The 21,283-nt window shown below is 41.2% G+C and overlaps 2 protein-coding genes across 2 annotated transcripts; one reads left to right on the top strand and one right to left on the bottom strand.

Annotated features, from left to right (window-relative positions):
• Window positions 1–161: 161 nt before the first annotated feature.
• On the top strand, window positions 162–5,589 carry atp6v1e1a (ATPase H+ transporting V1 subunit E1a). The gene is made up of 9 exons (XM_088997077.1): window positions 162–330; window positions 549–614; window positions 723–832; window positions 2,318–2,384; window positions 2,547–2,636; window positions 4,071–4,139; window positions 4,238–4,332; window positions 4,450–4,537; window positions 5,247–5,589. The coding sequence occupies exons 1-9, from the start codon at window positions 298–300 to the stop codon at window positions 5,307–5,309; spliced, it is 681 nt and encodes a 226-aa protein (XP_088853203.1). The 5' UTR covers window positions 162–297; the 3' UTR covers window positions 5,310–5,589.
• A 4,630-nt stretch (window positions 5,590–10,219) lies between these two features.
• On the bottom strand, window positions 10,220–21,011 carry slc25a18 (solute carrier family 25 member 18). The gene is made up of 10 exons (XM_088997076.1): window positions 20,859–21,011; window positions 19,731–20,067; window positions 19,289–19,411; window positions 16,847–16,902; window positions 16,574–16,664; window positions 15,022–15,137; window positions 14,524–14,710; window positions 12,575–12,747; window positions 11,111–11,186; window positions 10,220–11,039 (listed from the first exon to the last, which is right to left on the bottom strand). The coding sequence occupies exons 2-10, from the start codon at window positions 19,748–19,750 to the stop codon at window positions 10,898–10,900; spliced, it is 984 nt and encodes a 327-aa protein (XP_088853202.1). The 5' UTR covers window positions 19,751–20,067; window positions 20,859–21,011; the 3' UTR covers window positions 10,220–10,897.
• Window positions 21,012–21,283: the final 272 nt, after the last annotated feature.

The following is a 21,283-nucleotide window of genomic DNA, read 5'->3' as shown; positions in this document are numbered from 1 at the left end:
GGAATCATGTACCCACTGCATCATTTACACTCATTAGTTTTAATAATTGGATAATCAATGAGATGACATCGATCAGGCTTTTCTCTTTCACTGTTTTGGTAGTGACAAGAAATCGTTTAATTTTGAAAGCTCAAGCCGGAAATTGGTCCGTCTTGTTTTGTTTCACATGACGTGAGGATAGCGGAAGCATTAAATTTTACTGTACGGCAAACAGGTTCTACTTTGCATTTGTTGTTTTGTATTGTTTTGATTTTTTTAACTGTATTTGGCTAAATATTAATTTTAGTAACAGCAAACATGGCCCTCACTGATGCGGATGTCCAAAAACAGGTAACGATGATGATTAGACATCTACTGAGCAGAAGGTAAAAGTTGGGTCAAAGGTAAAAAACAGTAAACGACCGTTACAGCTGCCCAAATGATTGTATCCGTGCAAATTACGTATCTCGATTAGAATTTACCGAAACAAAACATGTATACGAATTCACTTTTAAAAGTTGGAATTGGTCAGACTATGAATTTGACGACTGGTTTTTCTGTTGTGACAGATAAAACACATGATGGCCTTCATTGAGCAAGAGGCCAATGAAAAGGTTGAGGAAATTGACGCCAGAGTGAGTCGCTCAGCACGTGACCGCGCCGCGCGCACATAAAAGCTAATGTGTATTTTTAATTTTTGCCAAAATTTCATGTAAACAGTTGTGCTTCTTAACTGATTGCAGGCGGAGGAAGAGTTCAATATCGAGAAAGGTCGTTTGGTCCAAACGCAGAGGGTGAAAATATTGGAATACTATGAGAAGAAGGAAAAGCAGATTGAACAGCATAAGAAAATGTGAGTGTGTGTGCGGGGGGCAGGGGGGTGTAATGGGGTCCCCTTCTGACATTGGGTGAAAGGCCCTGGATTGGTTGCCAATCAATCTCAAAGCGCATACTGTATAGAGAGACTACAGACAGACTACCATTTACACTCACATTCACACGGTCACTCAGTGGAATTGAAACCAAGTTTCTGGACTGAAGCCAAGTGAGTTAACTATTACACCATCATTAACCTCCTTTTAAAATACATTGACTAAATTGTTATTCATAAGGTTTCCCACATCGTAATTACTGTATTGTGTTAACAGATTTAATTTTTAAATAGCGCACATTTGTATGTGAGCACTCTTTTCATGTGTATGTTTTTGCCTACGACTTCCTGTCTACAGTGTTTGATGTATCAATTTAGAGTATTGATGTTGAGTAAGTATTCTTCAAAATGTCTTATATTTACATCAGATGCTGATGTTTAAAAAAAATCATTTGTTCTTTCTTAATGCCGGAGTGGCTAAACTTTTCCCATGGACAACCAGATTTCCATAACTGACTAATTGGTTGTCAACCTTTTCCAGCCTGCATACACAAACCCACAATACTTTTCCTTATCCTACAATGACAAGACATCACTTCTTCTGCTCCTCTTTCACAGCCACGTCCACACATGCCATCATGAGCCATAGCCATAATTGAAACAGAAACAGAAAAATAACCCAGATACAAGACGGCTAGATCTCTGAATTTGAAAAATGAAATCCCTGCATATTTTAGTAGAATATCTGTGACTGGGGGGCAGAAGCAGGGACGCACTTCTGTAGTGGATAAAGTGCAGAAATATATATCCTGTTTGTACCATTTTAAAATGTCACTCCAGATTCCCATCAAGTGCTCACATGACTATCTGCAAGTGATTGCTGATTGCTGACATGTTGGTGTGATGGAGGTCCGTGCAACCATACGTTGAAGGCGGAGCCTACTTTTTTCTGTTTTTTTTAGACTGAAACTGCATACAGTAGTCCGTAGTGTGCAATAACACAATATATGTATTAAATAATATACACATGCACACTCACCCCCCTCCACGAGACACAAACACACAATCCTCACGGTTGACTTTAAAGCAGTACACGGCCTATGAGTCAGCCTAATCGATTGGGTTGGCACTCCTGCCTTAATACAACTCTGTCAATTTGACATGATTTGAATAAAATTTGGTAAATGTATAGCAGACCCAGATGCTCTAATGCCAAATCAAAGTTCATGTGGGTCTAAACTAGACTCCAGATTTTTCAACTACGTAGTTAAATGTCTATAATCGGTGTACCTTCTACATTGCGACCATCTGATCGTTTACTGCAGAAATTTTGGATCATGATAAAACTTGACTTTCTGTTTCCATTTAAGATTTGAGAAGTTCACTCAATGATTTCTCTGGTGATGAATGGTGAAGGTCTTTGAGTGCTGCTGTTTAATCAATGACATTTCTTCTCACGGCACATAGCCAGATGTCCAACCTAATGAACCAAGCAAGACTTAAAGTGCTGAAGGCTCGTGATGACATGATCACGGTAAATGGTCATGCTGTTTATCCAATATATTCCAGTAACATCAAAATGTTTAAGCATCCATCCGTACACATTGCGCAGAAAATTATTTTTGCAAACATTTTTTCCTCAGAATATCACAGCACTGGATTTCATTTGAACTTTTTGTGTCCCCCGACATCGAAGGATATGTTGGTCGAAGCTCGACAAAGACTTGCCACGATTGCGCAAGATCCTGCCAGCTACTCCACATTGCTGGAGGGGCTTGTTCTTCAGGTAAAAATAGTGGGGGAGGGAAAATATAATCCAACTGATTCATCTCATATTTTTAATTTTAAGCAGATTCTTTACTTACAGACAGTGTAGGTGTTCAAATACCTGACATGTTTCGGCGACTACTTCCGCCTTCGAATAATTCCAATAACGAAGGCGGAAGTAGTCGCCGAAACATGTCAGCTATTTGAACACCTACACTGTCTGTAAGTTAAGAATCTGCTTAAAATTAGATATCAAGTAGACAGGATGAACTTAGTACAATGATTCATCTCATGTCTGTTGAGACAACCAGTTTGTTATTTTAGTCCCTGGCTGCGTGGACGTGTTTCTCCTGACCATTTCTTGATCAGAAGTACACACGCGCACATAATTGTGATGATGCCGACAGAGGGAGAAAAAAAAGAGTGCAAGGCTAACACAGACATGCAGGCAGATTGAATTGGATACTGTGATGCAGACAGATGAAGTTGTCAGGAACTATAGCCTACTGATACAGTCAGCGAATCATAACGCTAGAATTGTACTGATAATATGATCTGAAGCAGTGATGACATCAGGATAGATGGAATACAAATGAGATTGATGTGCTCATTACATTGGACGAGCCAACTTCTCATCGTTCTCATTTTGGTTCGCACCGAATCCAGCAGACATTTAAACAGCTCCTTCCCCCAAGCCATTAACTCATTGAACAGTAACCCAAATAGAACTGTATAGAGCCTCTTTGCAATTTTTTGATGATGATACTAGTGCAGCGTCTTCTACCGGAAACAAATTCCTTGTGTGTTCTACATACTTGGTAATAAAGATGATTCTGATTCTGAACCTGTTGCTACTCCCTTTGTGTCATGTCACTTCCTGAGTGGCTCACATTCTAATTCACATCCAATCATCTTGAACAGGTTGAACTTTTATGACTATTTCACTAGACATTCAAGATTTGGGCTTCATCTGACTTTGCTCATGACAGTGGGGGAAAAAGCTCAAATTCAGACATAATCAGCATTTTGGTAATAACGGGATCACAGCAGTCCAGTTGCGTTCGATTCAATCCCCTGAGAAATAAATGACCGGGATGAATGAGAATATCTACGTTTACATTTTGGTAGCAGTACTTGGTAAATCTACAGCACTGTCCTCTCTTGCTCCTCTCCTGCTGTACTTGTTTTTTCTTTTCAAACAGCAAAGTAAACACATCGTCCAGACAGCAATAATGGTTTGTTATTTTTGAAAACGTCAACGCTGACATCAAACTGTTTCGACCTCCTGTACCTCACAATGCACCTGAAAAATGCCTGGGCACTGTTCTGTAGTAGACTTTGTGTAGGATGATAATTTGTAGTCCAAAGGCCAAACAGAGTGACAGTTGCAATTGCAAACGAGGTGACCCTCCTCCCATCCTGCACTTTTTGAGTTTGTGCCTGTCATGTTTAGGGTTTCTACAAACTGCTGGAAGAGAAAGTTATCATTTGCTGTCGACAGCAGGATGTGGAGATGGTTCAGGTGAGCTTGACCTGAGAAAGGTAGGATGAACAAATTCACAAATGTTGCACAGTGGCGAACTTTAATAAGCAATTCATGCCTTTGCGTTTTGCTCATAGGCTGCAGTGAATAAGAACATCCCCATCTTCAAAGAGGCTGTGAAAAAAAACATTGTTGTCAAAATTGACACCAACCATTTCCTGCCATCGAGCATGTAAGAAAATTCCATTTCCATACATTTGTCGTTAATTTTGTAATTTTCAAACAGGGTGCTTTTTATTTTCATTCATCATTCTCATATTTGGGGACATATGAACAATTGTTTTCATAGCTGCGGAGGAGTGGAGATGTATAATGACAATGGCAAGATTAAAGTATCCAACACTTTGGAGAAGACACTTGAACTTCTAGCACAACAGGTAAACAATGGCATACATGTATAGTAATTCCAATGTTTGACCTCGAGAGGGCACTACACTCTACACAATTCCAAAGGAGTGGCGTGTACCCTCAAGGCAAGGAGGGGCTTCTTTAGTTGTGTTTGAAAAACAGTCATTGTGCTTTACTCGATTTGAACTAAATTTAAAATAAAAGAACTCGGGATAAAGAAAGTACCGAAACAAAACAAAACGTACTAAAGTTACTGAAAGAACAAAGTGTAAGATTTATATACATATATTTATAGAACATTCTTACTTGGGCTCTTTCAGTGATGGATTTGATATGACAGTCCGATCAAAATCTGTTAGTACAAGGCTCACAGTTGTTTGATAATGTGCAGAAATAGTAAAATATGTCGGTCTATGTTTTAAATAATAACAATGCATTCTGTTTTTGGGATTTTACTGTGACTCAAGGTCTGGGTTTGAAAAAAATGGTCCAAAGAAAATTATAAAATGAATCGAAAATGAGGAATTAAATACAGCAAAGTAGTGTAGAACACAATAAACACTGTAATTGAGAAAATGCTGCAATTTGCTTTTGACAGACAATGGTGTTAAAACAAATCTGGGATCAGAATGAGATCATGTAATTACTGTATGTTGCCATGTCCTGTATATAATTGTTCAATAGCATAATGGACATCTTGGTGATGTATTACTTGTTTGCTATATTTCCTCCAAATAGATGATGCCTTCAATCAGAGTGTCCTTATTTGGCGCCAACCCCAACCGCAAATTCACAGATTAACAGTGGATATAAAGGGTGCAGCATGTACAAAGGTGAAATAGGTTTTGCCCATGCCATGTTGCATAATATTGATGACAAGTATTACCACTCAAGTGCCTTACTTTTAACTGACATATCCCATAGACTCTTGTCAGTCATGTATGCCAAATGCCTTGTTGGTTTTTCCAAGAGAAATGAACAGTGTTACAATGTATATTTAATCAAACAAAGAACGTGTTCATAATTATGAGTGAGCGCTTAACATTCAAGAGCCAAAGTAATAAATGAGTACAACAATGCATTTAGTGTGTCTTCATTCAGCAGTTGTAGAGAAATTGCTTACCTAGATTGTTTAACCAATTGTGTAAAAACTAGCCTCATTTAAAAAAAAATATAGCATTGTGCTTAAAATGCTTAAAATCTCTCACACAATATTTAGTTTCTTGTGTCGTGTTTCATTTGCCCGTGAATGTTCGTGGCGGGTTGAACTGTGTGCCAGCCATTACAAGCGCACCGCGTGTTCTGCTGAGTCTCTGCGTATGATGCGATCAGGGACATCATGTAAATAACAATGAACTTGCGTTGTATTCTCTTTTTCTGTAAATAACCACTATACGATCACACGTTGTTAATTCTGTTTTGTTATCTAAAATGTTTTGCATTTGAGAACAATCTGGAGGAGATTTATGTTAATCACAAAACGAAACCCATGCGACTTCACCCATCCCTTCTGCCATACTGTGTTGCAGAAATAAAAAGACACATCCACGCGTCTGGTCTCATTAATACGGCAGCATCGTGGAGATGAAGACAGTCACTGTTGTGACACCCGTCACATATATATATATATATATATATATATATATATATATATATATATATATATATATATATATATATATATATATACACACACTTGTGGCAGAGAAAATGAGCACAAAAACATCATCCAGTGTGGGTCCTTGGGCAAGACCCTTCACGCTAATGCCTACCTCATAAAAAAAATGATGAGAGACAATAAATGGAATGACATGCCGGCTCAGACGTCGCCCGGCCAAACAAGGTCTGCGTCAAGTGCTGGGGAACCAGAGCACCCTGATGAAAAATGGGCTACTGGAACAAAGCGGAGATGGACGAGATGCGATAACATGGCTCTGTTGGAATGCTACTACTCAAGCAACCCTAGTCAGAGGGGTTACATGCGGAGAATGGGGGCTGAATGGTTACTTCGAAACCCACAATCACGGTTGACCACGAAACAACTAGTAGCTCAGTGTTCCAATATCCACAAACGGCAATTGCTATCACAACTTGAGATTGATGAGGTACAACACAAATTCCGAGGTGAAGGGCCCCAGGCTGCCACATCAGAGGAAGAGGTTCAACCAGATATCGGGAGGCAAGCCCCAATGAATGATGAGATTGGGAAGCCAGCCCCAATGAATGAAATGCTGAGCGAGGGAGCAACTGACCTGAGAGATAAGATCATGGCAAGAATGAAAACTGGGCAACTAAAACCGATTACATCGGCTATGTGAAGTACCACCTGAAAGTCTCATGGAAACTGTGAATGCAGCACTGAGAACGATCCCGACCGGAACGATCACGGAAACCAATGAGCTGATATACACCTCAGCATCAGTGATCCTAGAGATGCTCGGCTACAAGAGCAACCATGAGAGCCACGAGATTCATTACCCACCATGGAAAAGACGGTTCTAGGCCAAGATCAAGGCGGCTCGGAAAGATGTGAGTCAATTGACGGAGATCCAGAGAGGTGTGAATAAAAGGCCAATACCCAAGAGGTACATGCAGATAACCATACCTGAAGCACTCTAAACTACCAAACAAAGGCTCCAGGCCTTGTCCAGTCGCCTAAAGAGGTACACGAAAGAGAATGAGGCCAGAAGAATAAACAGGCTGTTCGCAACACAACCTGCGAAAGTGTACGCTCAGTGGCAGGGTTCTAACAGCAGAGCAGACCCTCCAAGGCTGAAAAGTGAAAGATACTGGAAAGGCATATGGGGGAAGGAGGTCGCACATAACAGCAGTGCACAATGGCTGGTGACTCTGAAAGAGGAGCACAGCAACCTCCCTGAACAGAACCCAGTTACCATCACAGCGGCAGATATACAAGGAAGAGTCTCAGGTATGAAAAACTGGACGGCACCAGGCCCGGACATGGTCCACACCTACTGGCTAAAGAAACTCACAGCTCTCCACGAGCGCCTAGCAACACAAATGAACCAGTTGCTGATGGATGGGACTCACCCAGGATGGCTAACCGAAGGGCGAACAATCCTGATCATGAAGGATTCCTCAAAGGGTGCAGTTCTTTCCAACTATCGGGCAATAACCTGTCTCTCCACAACATGGAAGCTCATGTCAGGCATCATTGCGGCTAAGATAAGTGGACACATGGATCAACACATGAGCAAAGCACAGAAAGGCATTAGTAGAGATACTAGAGGTGCCAAACATCAGCTGCTGGTTGACAGAACAGTCGCTCAAGACTGCAGGTCCCGACATACCAACCTGTGCACAGCCTGGATTGATTACAAGAAAGCATATGACTCGATGCCACACACATGGATCACTGAATGCTTGGAGTTGTATAAGGTCAACAGGACCCTGAGAGCCTTTGTTGCAAACTCGATGAGGATGTGGGAAAACCACACTTGAAGCCAATGGCAAGCCACTAACGCAAGTGTCCATCAAATGTGGCATATATCAAGGTGATGCACTCTCCCCACTGCTGTTCTGCATCGGACGGAACCCCCTCAGCCAGATAATCGCCAAGACAGGCTATGGATACCGCCTCAGAAATGGAGCTACGATCAGTCACCTCCTCTACATGGATGACATAAAGCTGTATGCTAAGAGCGAAAGGGACATAGACTCCCTGATCCACACAACCAGGATCTACAGCAGTGACATCGGAATGTCATTCGGGCTGGAGAAATGTAGTCGGATGGTGACTAAGAGGGGCAAGGTTGTCCACACTGAAGGGGTCTCACTCCCTGAAGGAACAATAGCAGACATTGAAAACAGCTACAAGTACCTCGGTATACCACAGGCCAATGGCAACCTCGAACTAGCAAAAAGGAAAGCGGCGACGACCAAATACCTCCAGCGAGTGAGGCAAGTCCTCAGAAGCCAGCTCAATGGCAAGAACAATTAAGACCCGGGCAATAAACAGCTATGCCCTGCCAGTGATCAGATACCCTGCAGGAATAATAAGGTGGCCAAAGGAAGAGATTCAGACCACGGATGTTAAGACCCGAAAACTCCTCACCATGCACGGAGGGTTCCATCCCAAGTCCAGCACCCTGAGACTGTACACAAGCCGTAAGGAAGGAGGCCGGGGACTAGTGAGTGTGAGAGCCACTGTCCAGGATGAAACATCCAAGCTCCATGAATACATCAAAGAGAAGGCTCCAACTGATGATGTACTCAGAGAATGTCTCAGACAATGGGGAACAAAGGATGAGGTGATGGAAGAGGGACAATCATGGGAGGAGAAGCCCCTACACGGGATGTACCACCGAACCATAGCAGAAGTGGCTGATCTCAATAAGTCCTATCAGTGGCTAGAGAGGGCTGGTCTAAAGGACAGCACAGAGGCACTCATCCTGGCTGCCCAAGAGCAGGCCCTGAACACCAGAGCCATAGAGGCAGGGATATACCACACCGCACAAGACCCAAGGTGTAGGTTGTGCAAAGAGGCACCTGAGACAATCCTACACAGGGTGTAAGATGTAAGATGCTGGCAGGGAAAGCCTACATGGAGCGCCATAACCAGGTGGCTGGCATAGTCTACCGAAACATCTGTGCGGAGTATGGACTGGAAACCCCAAGGTCAAAATGGGAAACACCTCCCAAGGTGGTGGAGAATGACCGAACAAAGATCCTGTGGGACTTCCAGATACAGACCGACAAGATGGTAATGGCCAACCAACCAGATATCGTGGTCATAGATAAAGGGGAAAAGAAAGCCGTTGTCGTGGATGCAGCGGTCCCGAGTGATGGAAACATCAGAAAGAAGGAACATGAGAAAATGGAGAAATACCAAGGGCTCAGAGAGGAGCTGGAGAGAGCCTGGAAGGTAAAGGTGACAGTCGTGCCTGTGGTGGTCGGAGCACTCGGGGCAGTGACCCCCAAACTCGACGAGTGGTTGCAACAGATCCCGGGAACAACATCGGATATCTCGGTCCAGAAAAGCGCAGTGCTGGGAACAGCACGGATACTGCGCAGAACCCTCAAGGTTCCTGGCCTCTGGCCAGAGGACCCGAGCTAAAATGGGGGACAGACACCACCCATGGTGGGTGAGACGCGGATTTTTTTATATATATATATATATATATATATATATATATATATATATATATATATATATATATATATATATATATATATATATATATATGTGTGTGTGTGTGTATATCAGTGACGTGCAGTCAGTGGAGGCAGGTGAGGCACCTGCCATCATGGAAAGCTGTCATGGAAATATCAAATGAAAAAATAAATTAAACAGTTAGATGTATTGAGTGATTTGTACTTTAAAGTTCTTGTCCATTTAACTTCACTGTTTTAGGATTTTTTTCAAAATCGCTGAATTTACCGTTCAAATACTACGTAGAGACGAGTGGTGACGTCATTGATGACGTCAGTGCCTCACCAGCCATGAACCTCACCGCACGTCACTGGTGTATATATATATATGTGTATATATATATGTATATATATATATATATATATATATATATATATATATATATATATATATATATATATATATGTGTGTATATATATATATGTATATATATATATGTATATAGAGAGAGAGAGCTTTTGCTTAGTTTTTTATTTTTTCATGAAATATGACCAAGATCCTCAACAGCACAAATCACAGACAATTCCAAGACTGTTTGTGTTTTTTAACCAACGATGATAAGGCTTTTATTTAGTTTTCCATACACTTTTATGATTGTTATGCAAAAGTAGCTTTTTTTTCCTATTATTCTCGATTTATTTTGAAACCTGAAGCTGCAAAGGTTTAAAAACAAAGTACATTGGTGGGAGTGTGTAGTTTTTAGGCCGGAAGTAAACTGTGTGTGTATATTTTACGCTAATACAGGGATTAAATCATTACCATCAGATTAACACGTGAACGACCTACTGACAGGCAGCACTTCCCAAACCAGGTAGGGAATCCAAGATTACAACTCAGACCTCATGGATAGAGTGCAAAGAATGCATAACAGAGCAGTTAAAGAACCCTCTATGTATTTGTTTAACCTGTATGATTATGCAATGTGATCATTTTAGAAGATCAGCAACCAAACAAATGGTTAGCAGCCTGAACAATATACAGCATTTTTTCTTAGCAAACAGACAACGATATCTCTTTTGGGTTGAGGAATAACTCCAGATGTAAACTCAAAATACCATGGGACACAGTTCACAGAACCCTCCTTGACCAAATAAACCCTTACACTTGCATGTTGCAATCTCCGATAACATGAGTGAGTGTGAGCTGCTGGATCCAGACGCAGCTTGACTGGATGAAATGAAACGCGCAGATGCAACACAATCCCTACCGATTGAGTTTATTCCAACAATGCGAGCACTGCCTCCCCAACACCAAGAAAGTAGACGCCTTGCGCAATGCCGAATAGGGGGGCAATAACCAGTGCACGGCACGCTGCACCCTTCAGGAATGCAGATGGTCCTTCTCGTCTCATTATTCGCCTACAGAAATACAAACAACAAATGATAGCTGGTAAAAGATTACAGACAATATCTGATGAGAAAATAGTTACCGTGTGCAGTCAACAATTCCTCGGTAGGTATCCTCCCCTTCACCTTTTTGGAGTGTTTGCAGTCGAGTTTTTATCACTGTACGGGTGACAAAATCAAAGATGATATATTACTGTGTAGTACTGGATCCAAAATGCACTGAAACCTTTACCAGAGGCCTTTGTAAGACCTTCTCCAATCTTTTGAATAGTCATGTCATGTTTTTTTGTTTTTTACAAACAAGGAGCTAGTTCAGATGACAACTGTTCAATCCATATCTTTTATCATCCGCTTATCCCCACAAGGGTTGTGGGTGTGCTTGTGCCTTTCTCAGCTGTCTTTCGGCAGTAGGTGTGGTACACCATGAAGTGGTTGCCATCCAATCCCAGGGCACACAGACAAACAAACATTCACGCTCATACTCACGCCTAGGGACAATTTGGAGTGTTCAATCAGTCTGTCATGCATGTTCTCAGAATGTGGGAGGTAACCGGAGTACCCAGAGAAAACCCACGAAGAACATACAAACTCCACTCCATATTTATAATACAGTAAAGTCTCGTTATATCGATATCGGATATATCGATAGTCCCGGTTATATCGATACTATTTCTATGCACGCACGGAGAAAATTACATGCAAACAGGGTCGGATATATCGATAGTCCCGGTTATATCGATATTTTTTCGGACTCCCTTGAATATCGATATAACGAGACTTTACTGTATTGCACATTTCCCCATTGTGGGACTGAAAGGGTTTCTGGTTCTATTTTGGGCAAGTTGTGGCTTAGGCACGAGTTGTGAATTTTTCTGATCAGTTTATTGAATAGTTCAATATGCCTTGGATTGGATTGGATTGGATATGCCTTTATTCGTCTCACAGTGGAGAAATTTACATTTCACTGCAGCAAAGTGATGAAAGGAAAGGCCTTCAAAGGTCAAATTAAGTTCACATGTAAAGGTTACAGTCCATTTCAGTTTTATCCTGAAATAACACCTCAAAGTCCAATGTGATTCCTGACTCTTTGTGTTTCTCAAAGTTAAAGCCCTTTGGAGGATTTGTGGATCGGAAAATTAAGGAATGAATGAATAATATTTTGTTAAAGTGGGTGCCTTCAAAAAAAGCCTATGTCCTGAGTTGTTTAAGGCATTCAGATCAAAATAAATTCCCTCAAAATGCATGATAACAAAACACACAAAAATATTCGCACTGTCATAATAACTGAAATAAACGGTGTCTCTCACTGTGTGTTTCAATACGAATGGTTTTGTTGTCTTCATAAAAAGTGTCATTGGATTGTATCGCTGAACCGAGTAAGTGGTGAATGTATACAAATGTCAATGAGGACTGGAATTAAAAATATCTCTCTGGAATATCAAATCCAGACATGCTGATGTGATATCAAGATAATCGACAGTTTTAGTTGAAACACAAATCCATTGTCATAGCTCATCATTTCCAATCTCCATCATGTCCCCACTCACCATCCAGCGGTGTGACAGCCACAGCTGCCACTGAGCCTGCAGCGCATCCTGCCACAAAGGACTGCCAGAAAGGAGCTTGTGCCTGGACATCACCTGGACTTCCATGTTTTTCCCTCCCCAGTGCGTTCAAGTTGGCAAACAAGGGGAAGTAAATCATTGAGAAAGGAACATCCCTGAAAATATATATTTTGGAAAGCGTGAGAGCTAAAATAAAGGTACAGGCCATGGCATTGACAAAGGAACGAGAAGGATGGTGTGATAAAAGTGGGGAAAATAAGTTGTGGTCTTTCCCATTGTTACATCTGTGCAGGCAGACATAGCTGGAGGAATCTATTGATTTGTGTTGATTAGAGGGGTCAGGAAATGCTGTATAACAAAGTCCTGTAGTCCAGTTATGTAATCGACAGTAGCCCAATCAGAAAACCAAAGAGGGTGTTGAATGGGAGCAGAAATGATTCATACATTCTTGAGCTCCCTTCAAATGTAGTTGGGTAAAAAAAAACATACCTTTCCAAAATGAACTTATGTGGCACTCATGCTTTTTACATTTTGTGCCAAGGACATCTCACATTTATTTGTTCAAAAGCTCATAAAATACTGGATGATATAAAGTAACGGTGGTCAAATAGGATGAGGTATCTTTCAGAGTCCCACACACAGCAGCGGGCTTCTTTTCATTCAAATGTGCGTACACACACACACACACACACACACACACACACACACACACACACACACACACACACACACACGCACACACACGCGCACACACACACACACACGCACGCACGCACACACACACACACACACACACACACACACACGGCCCCAAAGCAAGTGGAGCCTTAACAGTGAAGAATTGATATATCCCCTGATGTGCACCCATTTCCAGAGCTAGGCTAAGTTTCAATGAGGTCAAAACACCACACTTGAGCCAAATAAACTTTCGTTTGAATTGATTATGTATTTTTTATGGATTGTTTGTGCCAGTGACGTGCAGTCAGTGGAGGCAGGTGAGGCAGTGCCTCACCTGTCATCATGAAAAGCTGTCTGAATTTACCGTTCAAATACTAAGTACAGACGAGCGGTGACGTCATTGATGACGTCAGTGCCTCACCAGCCATGAACCTCACCGCACGTCACTGGTTTGTACAAACTGTTATCAAAAAGAATGTCAGTAAACAAATGATTACATCAAACTGGCACGGTACAGTGATACCTGAGTTTACGAACTTAATTGGTTCCCAGAAAGTGTGTGTAAGGCAAAACGTTCGTCTTCCAAACATTTATTTCCCATAAGAAACCATTAAAATGAGAATAATCCGTTTCCAGGTCCCCACAAAACATAATTTTCTCCGGAATAAGCCTTAAAACTACACAAAATATACCTTATTTTATGTATAATAAATGTGCTATTGTATTGTAATTAAAGCAATAAACTGTACAGTGTAATAAAGTCGTTTTATTTACCTTTGTGATGGTAGTTGTCAATGGATGTAGCAATGGTCGACTTAGCTTAATGATACTGGGACAGCTGAGTCACACAAACACACACCTTGTTCGTGTTTTTTGATGATCTTCTACTGCTCGACCGTAATTTTCTTTTGTGTCCTCTTCGCCTTAACACTCGCCTGTGGTGGGGCCTTTTTCGGTCCCGTAATAGCAAAAGTACTCCACTCAATAACAAACCACCTCTGTACTCAAAGAAATGGGGGCGGGGGACTAGTCCGCCAGCCACCGTGGCGCTGTGTGATTTGGTTCGTCCGCTGAAAACTAGTTCGTTAGCCAAGACTATATGCTTGCAAATTTAATGTTCGTGAGGCAAAAAGTTTGTGAGCTAAAGCGTTCGTAAACTGAGGTATCACTGTAGTTGTTTTTATGCTGAGAAGGGCATAATTTCAAGTTGATTTTATTGTGCTGCTGTGATGACCTGTGTGTGCATGTATAACCTCGTTAAGGTGGCTCCTGCTCCCCTGTATAAACCAGCAAGGCCTCGGGTCCTCAGGAGCTCCACTGTGATGCTAGTGGCCGATGTCCGTAGGGCAGAATTAGGCCGGGGCAGCTGTGGTGCCACGAATGATGGAGCAGGACCAGGAGCAGCAGCCTGAGCTGGTGTCGGAACTTTTCTCTGTGCAGCTGATAAGAAATCATATTTAGGTGAGCCCAATATCCTTATCACATTAAGACATTTTGCTTGCGAAAAAAAAAATTGACCCCCATTGGCTACATTAGTTAGCAGGGAATATAAAATACAGTAAAGTCTCGTTATATCGATATTGGATATATCGATAGTCCCGGTTATATCGATACTATTTCTATGCACGCACGGAGAAAATTACATGCAAACAGGGTCGGATATATCGATAGTCCCGGTTATATCGATATTTTTTCGGACTCCCTTGAATATCGATATAACGAGACTTTACTGTAATTACAATAAATCTCACCCAGCCTTCCTGCATCTTGTAGTTGTATTTTGAGCATTTCCATGGGAGTGGTGACCACCACCTGACATGTCCCAGCCCCACAACCTGCCAGAACTTCCCCCCATAGAGGCAAGTGTCTGATGACAAAGGACAAAAGCATTAAGAAAACCTAAGACATCCTTATGTTTGAGGATTTTCTTTTCATATTTAAAGGACAACCGACACCTCCGGACAAGTTGCGTCCATAATTTGTAAAATCACTTCAAATGACTTCTACTGAGCGAATTTTACAAAGATTCCACCGCAAAAATATTTTACGTTTTAAAACTTGCGCTGAATATTCACGAAGTCTTGTTTTCGAGTTGATGACGATGCCGGAGCGACGTCGCTGAGGGAACGCCACTGACCGAGAAAGCGACACACAGTGCATTTTGGGTACTTTGTTTCGTCTGAAAACACGAAATTAGAAGAAAAACTCCATAAATAAGGCGATGTTGAATCGTTGTGTGGCAGCCAATTGCGGTAACACGCATAAAGAAGGTGTAAGTTTACACAAATTCCCAGCGGACAAACCAGCCATTTCCAACAGACCAGAGCAGTATAGCGCCAGCCGAGGAGCTCCCTGGAGTGCGCCAATCCCCGCTTGGATAACCGCTGTCACCCTCGCAGCCTGACAATGGGTAGAAAGTTGTGTCCACCAAAAACTCTGTTTATTTTATCCCCACCAGGGATTCAATTTTTGTAGAACGCTCACCTGTCCTCATGGCACAAATGACCGTATATCTTGATTTTTTGTAACAGCATGAGACTCATTGCTCGTTTGCTAATTTGGTTGATCGGTTTCCACCAAACAGGGTGTTGTGGTGCAGCGAGGGCATATGTGGAGTTTTCACGATTTTAATAGGGGCACAGGAAGACAGATTCTGAACTTTATACATTAGAGATGTGATGGATGTCAGAAATGGTTAATTCAAAATATGTGAACAACAGATATCAAAATGTCTGAATCATTGTCTTTATTTTTAGATCAGGCCACCGGGCTGGGCAGTGGTCATAGAGCAGTTTCCGAGTGCCCATTTCTCTACATGTACATGCTTTCAACATGCAGAGTGTCTTGTGGGCAACACGTCCGCCACGTTCTCAAGGAAGATTTTCTTTAATATAAATTGACATGTAATTTTAAGCAGATTCTTTACTTACAGACAGTGTAAGCGGAAGTAGTCGCCGAAACATGTCAGCTATTTGAACACCTACACTGTCTGTAAGTAAAGAATCTGCTTAAAATTAGATATCAAGTAGACAGGATGAACTTAGTACAACGATAAATTGACATGATTGATCAGCTGTGACCACTTCCTCAGCAGCGCAGACCTCCCTCTCACACATCTGCTGGTCTACAGTTATGTACGAAATTATCAACAATCTATGTAATGTTTCAATTGCATCTTGATTATTTTCATTTGAGGTGATTGCTAAATCATGAAAACATTCTCCAAATATATCCACGCCACAAGGAATCTTGTACAGTTCACAAACATAACATAACATTCAAATGGCTGTTCTAAACATATACCCATTTCTGGAGAGCTTTTGTCTGAAGGCATCATTTGCTGCCAGTTTGATTGCTTTTTCTGGTGTGACAAGAGTGAGGTTGACTGCTGCACCTAGTGGAGGCAAACAAGCTAATGAGTGACAAAAGTTTCCTTCTCAGCCACAAAAATCAAATAACAAACAAATCATCCTAGGGTTGCTACTACATGCATTCCAATGTCACAATAAACCACAAAGTATAGAAAGTCACAGCTACATTTTTGTTTGTCACAGGAATTGGAAATGCAAATAATACCTCTGTAGCATCCAAAATAGCCTTCTGAGCGTATTGTCTTGGCCAGACAGTCCCACCTAATTTGAGAAAAGAGAAATCACGTTGTGCAAGTTTAATGGCAAAGGACAATTTAGAGACCAACCTACATTTAAATAAAAAGTCAAACAATAACATCCATATGCAGGAATTGATCCATAGAAATGCTTCATGTACTGAGAATTTATGACGGAATAAAGGATTTTTTTTTGTTGCAAGCTTTCTGAAATTCTTTTGTTTTTTTGTTTTATTTAAAATAATTACACCAAAAGGAAAGCATGATGGTAACCATAGAACATGAATTGGATCGTGTGACTTTGGAAAGTGTCTGGCTGATATACAATTATTTCTATACATACACATACACACACGCACGCACAAAATTGTACCAAGCAGATGATAATATTAATGTGACAAATGAAAATGACGAATGAAACTTGCCAGGAACAACACCTTAAAATCAGGGGTATTCCATCCTAGAGAGCACGAAAATGTAAATGAATCATTCTAATGAAAAATATTTGTAAAGACTGTATGCCTTTTTATCCCATGATAAAATACACTTCTTTTCATTAAATGTATTGGATAATCAGCGCTAATGAAGGATTACATGCCCCAGTTAGTCATTTAAAACGGGGTTCCACTGTATAGCTTTTCGATGAAAAGGATAAATACAGTATGATGCAGTTGTTAATGAGTAAAATTGATTGTGTTATCATTTCCAATAATCCAGTTTGGGCATGGAGAACAACCATTGAAAGATTCTTTTTAAAAGTGTCAGATGGACCGCCAGACATCGTGCAATACAAATGTAATGAGTACATTTAAGTGAATTCAATTCCACCACCTGCAGAAAAGGTAAAATTCAAATGATGTCACAGTTAAAGCAAGCCTCCCTTCAAAAAGGTGGATTCATGTCAGCTAATGTTTCCAATCAGTCCCCGTCCTGTGATGGGAACATTCAAAATGGGAGAGGAGACAAGCAGCTGCAGTTCTGTCTACGGAGGGATTATGTGTGTGTGTGTTGCTGCTATTCTCAGACAAGAGTACGGACCCGTTCATGGATGGTTGTGAGAGGGGGATATAGACTGTCTATTCTCCAAAAATAACTTGAAATAACAAATTAGTTTCATGACGCCATATCGGTTAAGCTTTGCAATGTGCAAACAGATGAGCTCAAATTATCGGTATGCTTTTCTGTATGCCCATTTGTTCAAGTCACGTTTTAATTACATTGTGACTGAGTGCTCTATATTCAGTTTCTCATTAAAAGTAGGGTGGCACTGTCTTCTTACTGGTCAATGCCAAAGAAGTGATAGAAGGTCATCGTCCCACATGTCACACTGTGAGACAAGACATACATAAATCCAGACATTTGCTGACTATATCACACTATACAGACTACGAAGTGTCAAGAAAACAGAAAAAGTGCTATGAGACAGTACATTTGTCTGTGACACATCTGTCAGATGAAAATCGGGCTACATTTGCGTATTCTGGCCATTGTGATATGATGTTACAGTGGTTACTTGACTGTCAACGGCTTTTAAAGACATCTTGGGAACCTTGCGTGACAAAACCCAGAAAAGAAGTGAGCCGTAATTGGTCATAACCTGAACCCTTGGATGCTGTCATGTCATTTTCAGATGATGGTAAGGGACAAAATGGCCACACCTTGAAATAGATGAATATGGATGGATTTTGTTTCTTCATTTATTTCCACAAATGCAATATGAATAAGAATACTGTTTTTACACCAGAAGGGTTGCATCGAACCGTCTAAATTGTTTTCAGCGTTATTTATTTATATATTTATTTATGTATTTATTTTTGACTTGACCTCCACCTTAAAGTAAACACACAATTATCTATTGTTGTGTTTGGACAATTAAACCAGTTTAACCGTTGCTGGTTAATGTAGAGTTGCAAGCACCCAATCCAACTTTTATTGAAAGGAAAAATGTATTCTGGTAGTTTTCCATTTCTGAGTCACCGTGGAAAACTGCGGTCTGGGTCTTGTGGTGCCGAGCACAGAATAGCCACACCCATCACAAGGCAGTGCTGTTGCCCACCCCGTTGAGAATTCTGGCTCACATTTTTTCACAGAGTACATTTTCATTTTGGATCATATTCAATCACAAATACTATAAATATTTCTCATAACTGACTTCCATGACATCAAACCAAAACATGCTAAATTTATTTTGGAATTTCATGAGAATCATGATTTTTCCATTGAGCTTCCTCAAGCACTGGAAAAATCATGGGATGCGACTTTATAGTTTTGCAAGTCCCCCTTTTATGAGTTTCTTGTGATTCGTGTGACAATGTGATCTTTGTTAAGGTGAGCTGATAACTCAATACAGTGCTTTTATGCACTTAGGAAACATATTCATATTTTTGTTTTTTCTCTGAGGCCATACTCACATTCCTTTGTAGACCTGGGCACCCTGCTGGTTCTGTAGGCGGGTTTTGGCCAGATCGATAGGAAATACACATGTCACACCAACCAGGCCTGCCACGCCCCCATTAATCAGCTTAGCAGGGAGACTGCAAAGGGATCAACAAATAGGCACATTGGACATGTGCATGCAAACAGACATTACACGCAGCTTTCAACACAGGCCACGCACATGTGTGAATAACTTGTGAGGCTGTCGTAGAACTGGAGATGTCTCAATAGTTAACTTCAAATCATAACACTGAATCAAAATGCTCAAAAGAAATAATTAAATAAAGAGGAAAGAAGGTCCCTATTTAAAAGATTAGTCAGTGATTTTTTTTTGTGTGAGACCAATTTATTCCCGAATGGTTCGGCAAGACTACAAGAAGAAAACACAGATGGAATGTTTGAGTAAACAAAGATTACCTTATTTTGTTCTCTGCCATCCTGTTTGCGTTTGGGCTCAAGGCCCACAACTCCCCTCGTTGTCCTCCACCTACTTCCTCCTCTTCTTCCTTTCAGCGTCCACAATTTGGCACTGAGCTCCAAATGGCCATTTCACACTTCGCCTTTCCCACTCAATAACACCAAGGCAGATCACTAGATCTTTGACTGTGTTACCAGCGGACTGCTCTTTTTCCCCTCACTGGTGGCAGCCTTTTTTTCTGCTTTGGCCAAAACCAGCAATGACGAGTCTGTTTTGAGGCCAGCCCCTCTCCTTTTTGCTCTCTCTCACAACACGGCACAAAATCCCCTCTTCTGCCTTGAATGGAAAACACACGCAGAAAATGTAATTGCATGAGATCAAAATCCCAATCGAATCGTTTCTAACACTAATGGAAAATATCACAGGAAGGGCAGTCAAAAAGAGCGTGCCGAGACTCTCTAAACTGCCTTCTAACACACAGCAAAGGGTGCAAAATGAGGAATCGTTGTCCTTAATCAGAAAGTATTTTCCTTTCCATGTGGCTCTTGGAGTGTATTGTATCTAGTTTATGTACTGTCGGCCTCAAGGTGAAGATGTTTTCGGATGAATTTTGTTAGCAATGTGGCCAAATTTAATAGGTTTTTCTCTCTCTCTTTTGTAATCACTTTTTTCCTCCATCTCCCCGACTTCCTCATGCCTCATCTCTCTAATTAATCTGACTTAATCTCTACCTCTACTCTACCTCTATTTATAACACCATTAAGCTTCATTATAGCTTTACTCTTTTGGCACAGTGAACTATTTCCAAACAAAGAATAGATATATTTGTTCATTATTTCTTTGTCACATCTCATCATTTTTTTTCTATGTATTCCTAAATCTAGTTTTTATTGCCCAATCCCAGCCACATTCTTTTCCCTGAGCCTCTTTCTCTGCACCTTTCTTTCAGCCAGGCTCCATTCACACATTCGGAGAGAAAAGTTACCCTGCCAAAACACAGAGAGAGCTGTCTCACCCCTAGACAACCTCTATCTAAAACCTCTATCCACACGACACTTAATTTGTCATAGTTTGAAAGCCGGCAATTTTATTTTCTTCCAACACAGTGAGGAGAAGAAGGTTGTTACCTCCGCGGGTGCATCCGACAGGCTGGATCAAGCTGTCCACTTTCCCCTCCCTTCAACCAGGCGTGCATCAGCCGTAACCAAGCCAGAGCAAACTGAGAGAGCCAGTCGTTGCACAAACACTAGCATTGTGTCAGTGGCTAAGTCCCTCCCTCTCGTGGCTATCGTGTGTGTGCTTAGACCAGGGGTGGGCAAACTTTTTGACTCGCGGGCCGCATTGGGTTCTAAAATTTGACAGAGGGGCCGGGCCACGAGCATTTGGAGGGAGTGTTTGGGCCGGAAATACTAAACCTAAAGAATTAAAGGACAACCGACGCCTCCGAACAAGTTATGTCCATAATTTGTAAAATCACTTCAAATGACTTCGACTGGGAGTATTTTACAAAGATTACACAGCAAATAGCTATAGTTTACGTTTTAAGACTCGC

This window comes from Hippocampus bargibanti, linkage group LG05 (assembly GCF_051943395.1).
Source record: "Hippocampus bargibanti isolate YZ-2025 linkage group LG05, ASM5194339v1, whole genome shotgun sequence".
NCBI lineage: Eukaryota > Metazoa > Chordata > Actinopteri > Syngnathiformes > Syngnathidae > Hippocampus > Hippocampus bargibanti.
This window is presented reverse-complemented; position numbering and strand designations above follow the sequence as displayed.

Bases quoted from the DNA above. Each gene is read 5' to 3' on its own strand.
- atp6v1e1a (XM_088997077.1), top strand. From the start codon at position 298: ATGGCCCTCACTGATGCGGATGTCCAAAAACAG. The intron at 615-722 runs GTGAGTCGCTCA...AACTGATTGCAG, and splicing joins TTGAGGAAATTGACGCCAGA to GCGGAGGAAGAGTTCAATAT. The intron at 4,538-5,246 runs GTAAACAATGGC...TCCTCCAAATAG, and splicing joins TTGAACTTCTAGCACAACAG to ATGATGCCTTCAATCAGAGT.
- slc25a18 (XM_088997076.1), bottom strand. From the start codon at position 19,750: ATGGCAGAGAACAAAATAAG. The intron at 19,412-19,730 runs GTAATCTTTGTT...ATCCCTTTGCAG, and splicing joins ATGGCAGAGAACAAAATAAG to TCTCCCTGCTAAGCTGATTA. The intron at 12,748-14,523 runs GTTATACATGCA...ATATATTTTCAG, and splicing joins GCAGGAGCCACCTTAACGAG to GGATGTTCCTTTCTCAATGA.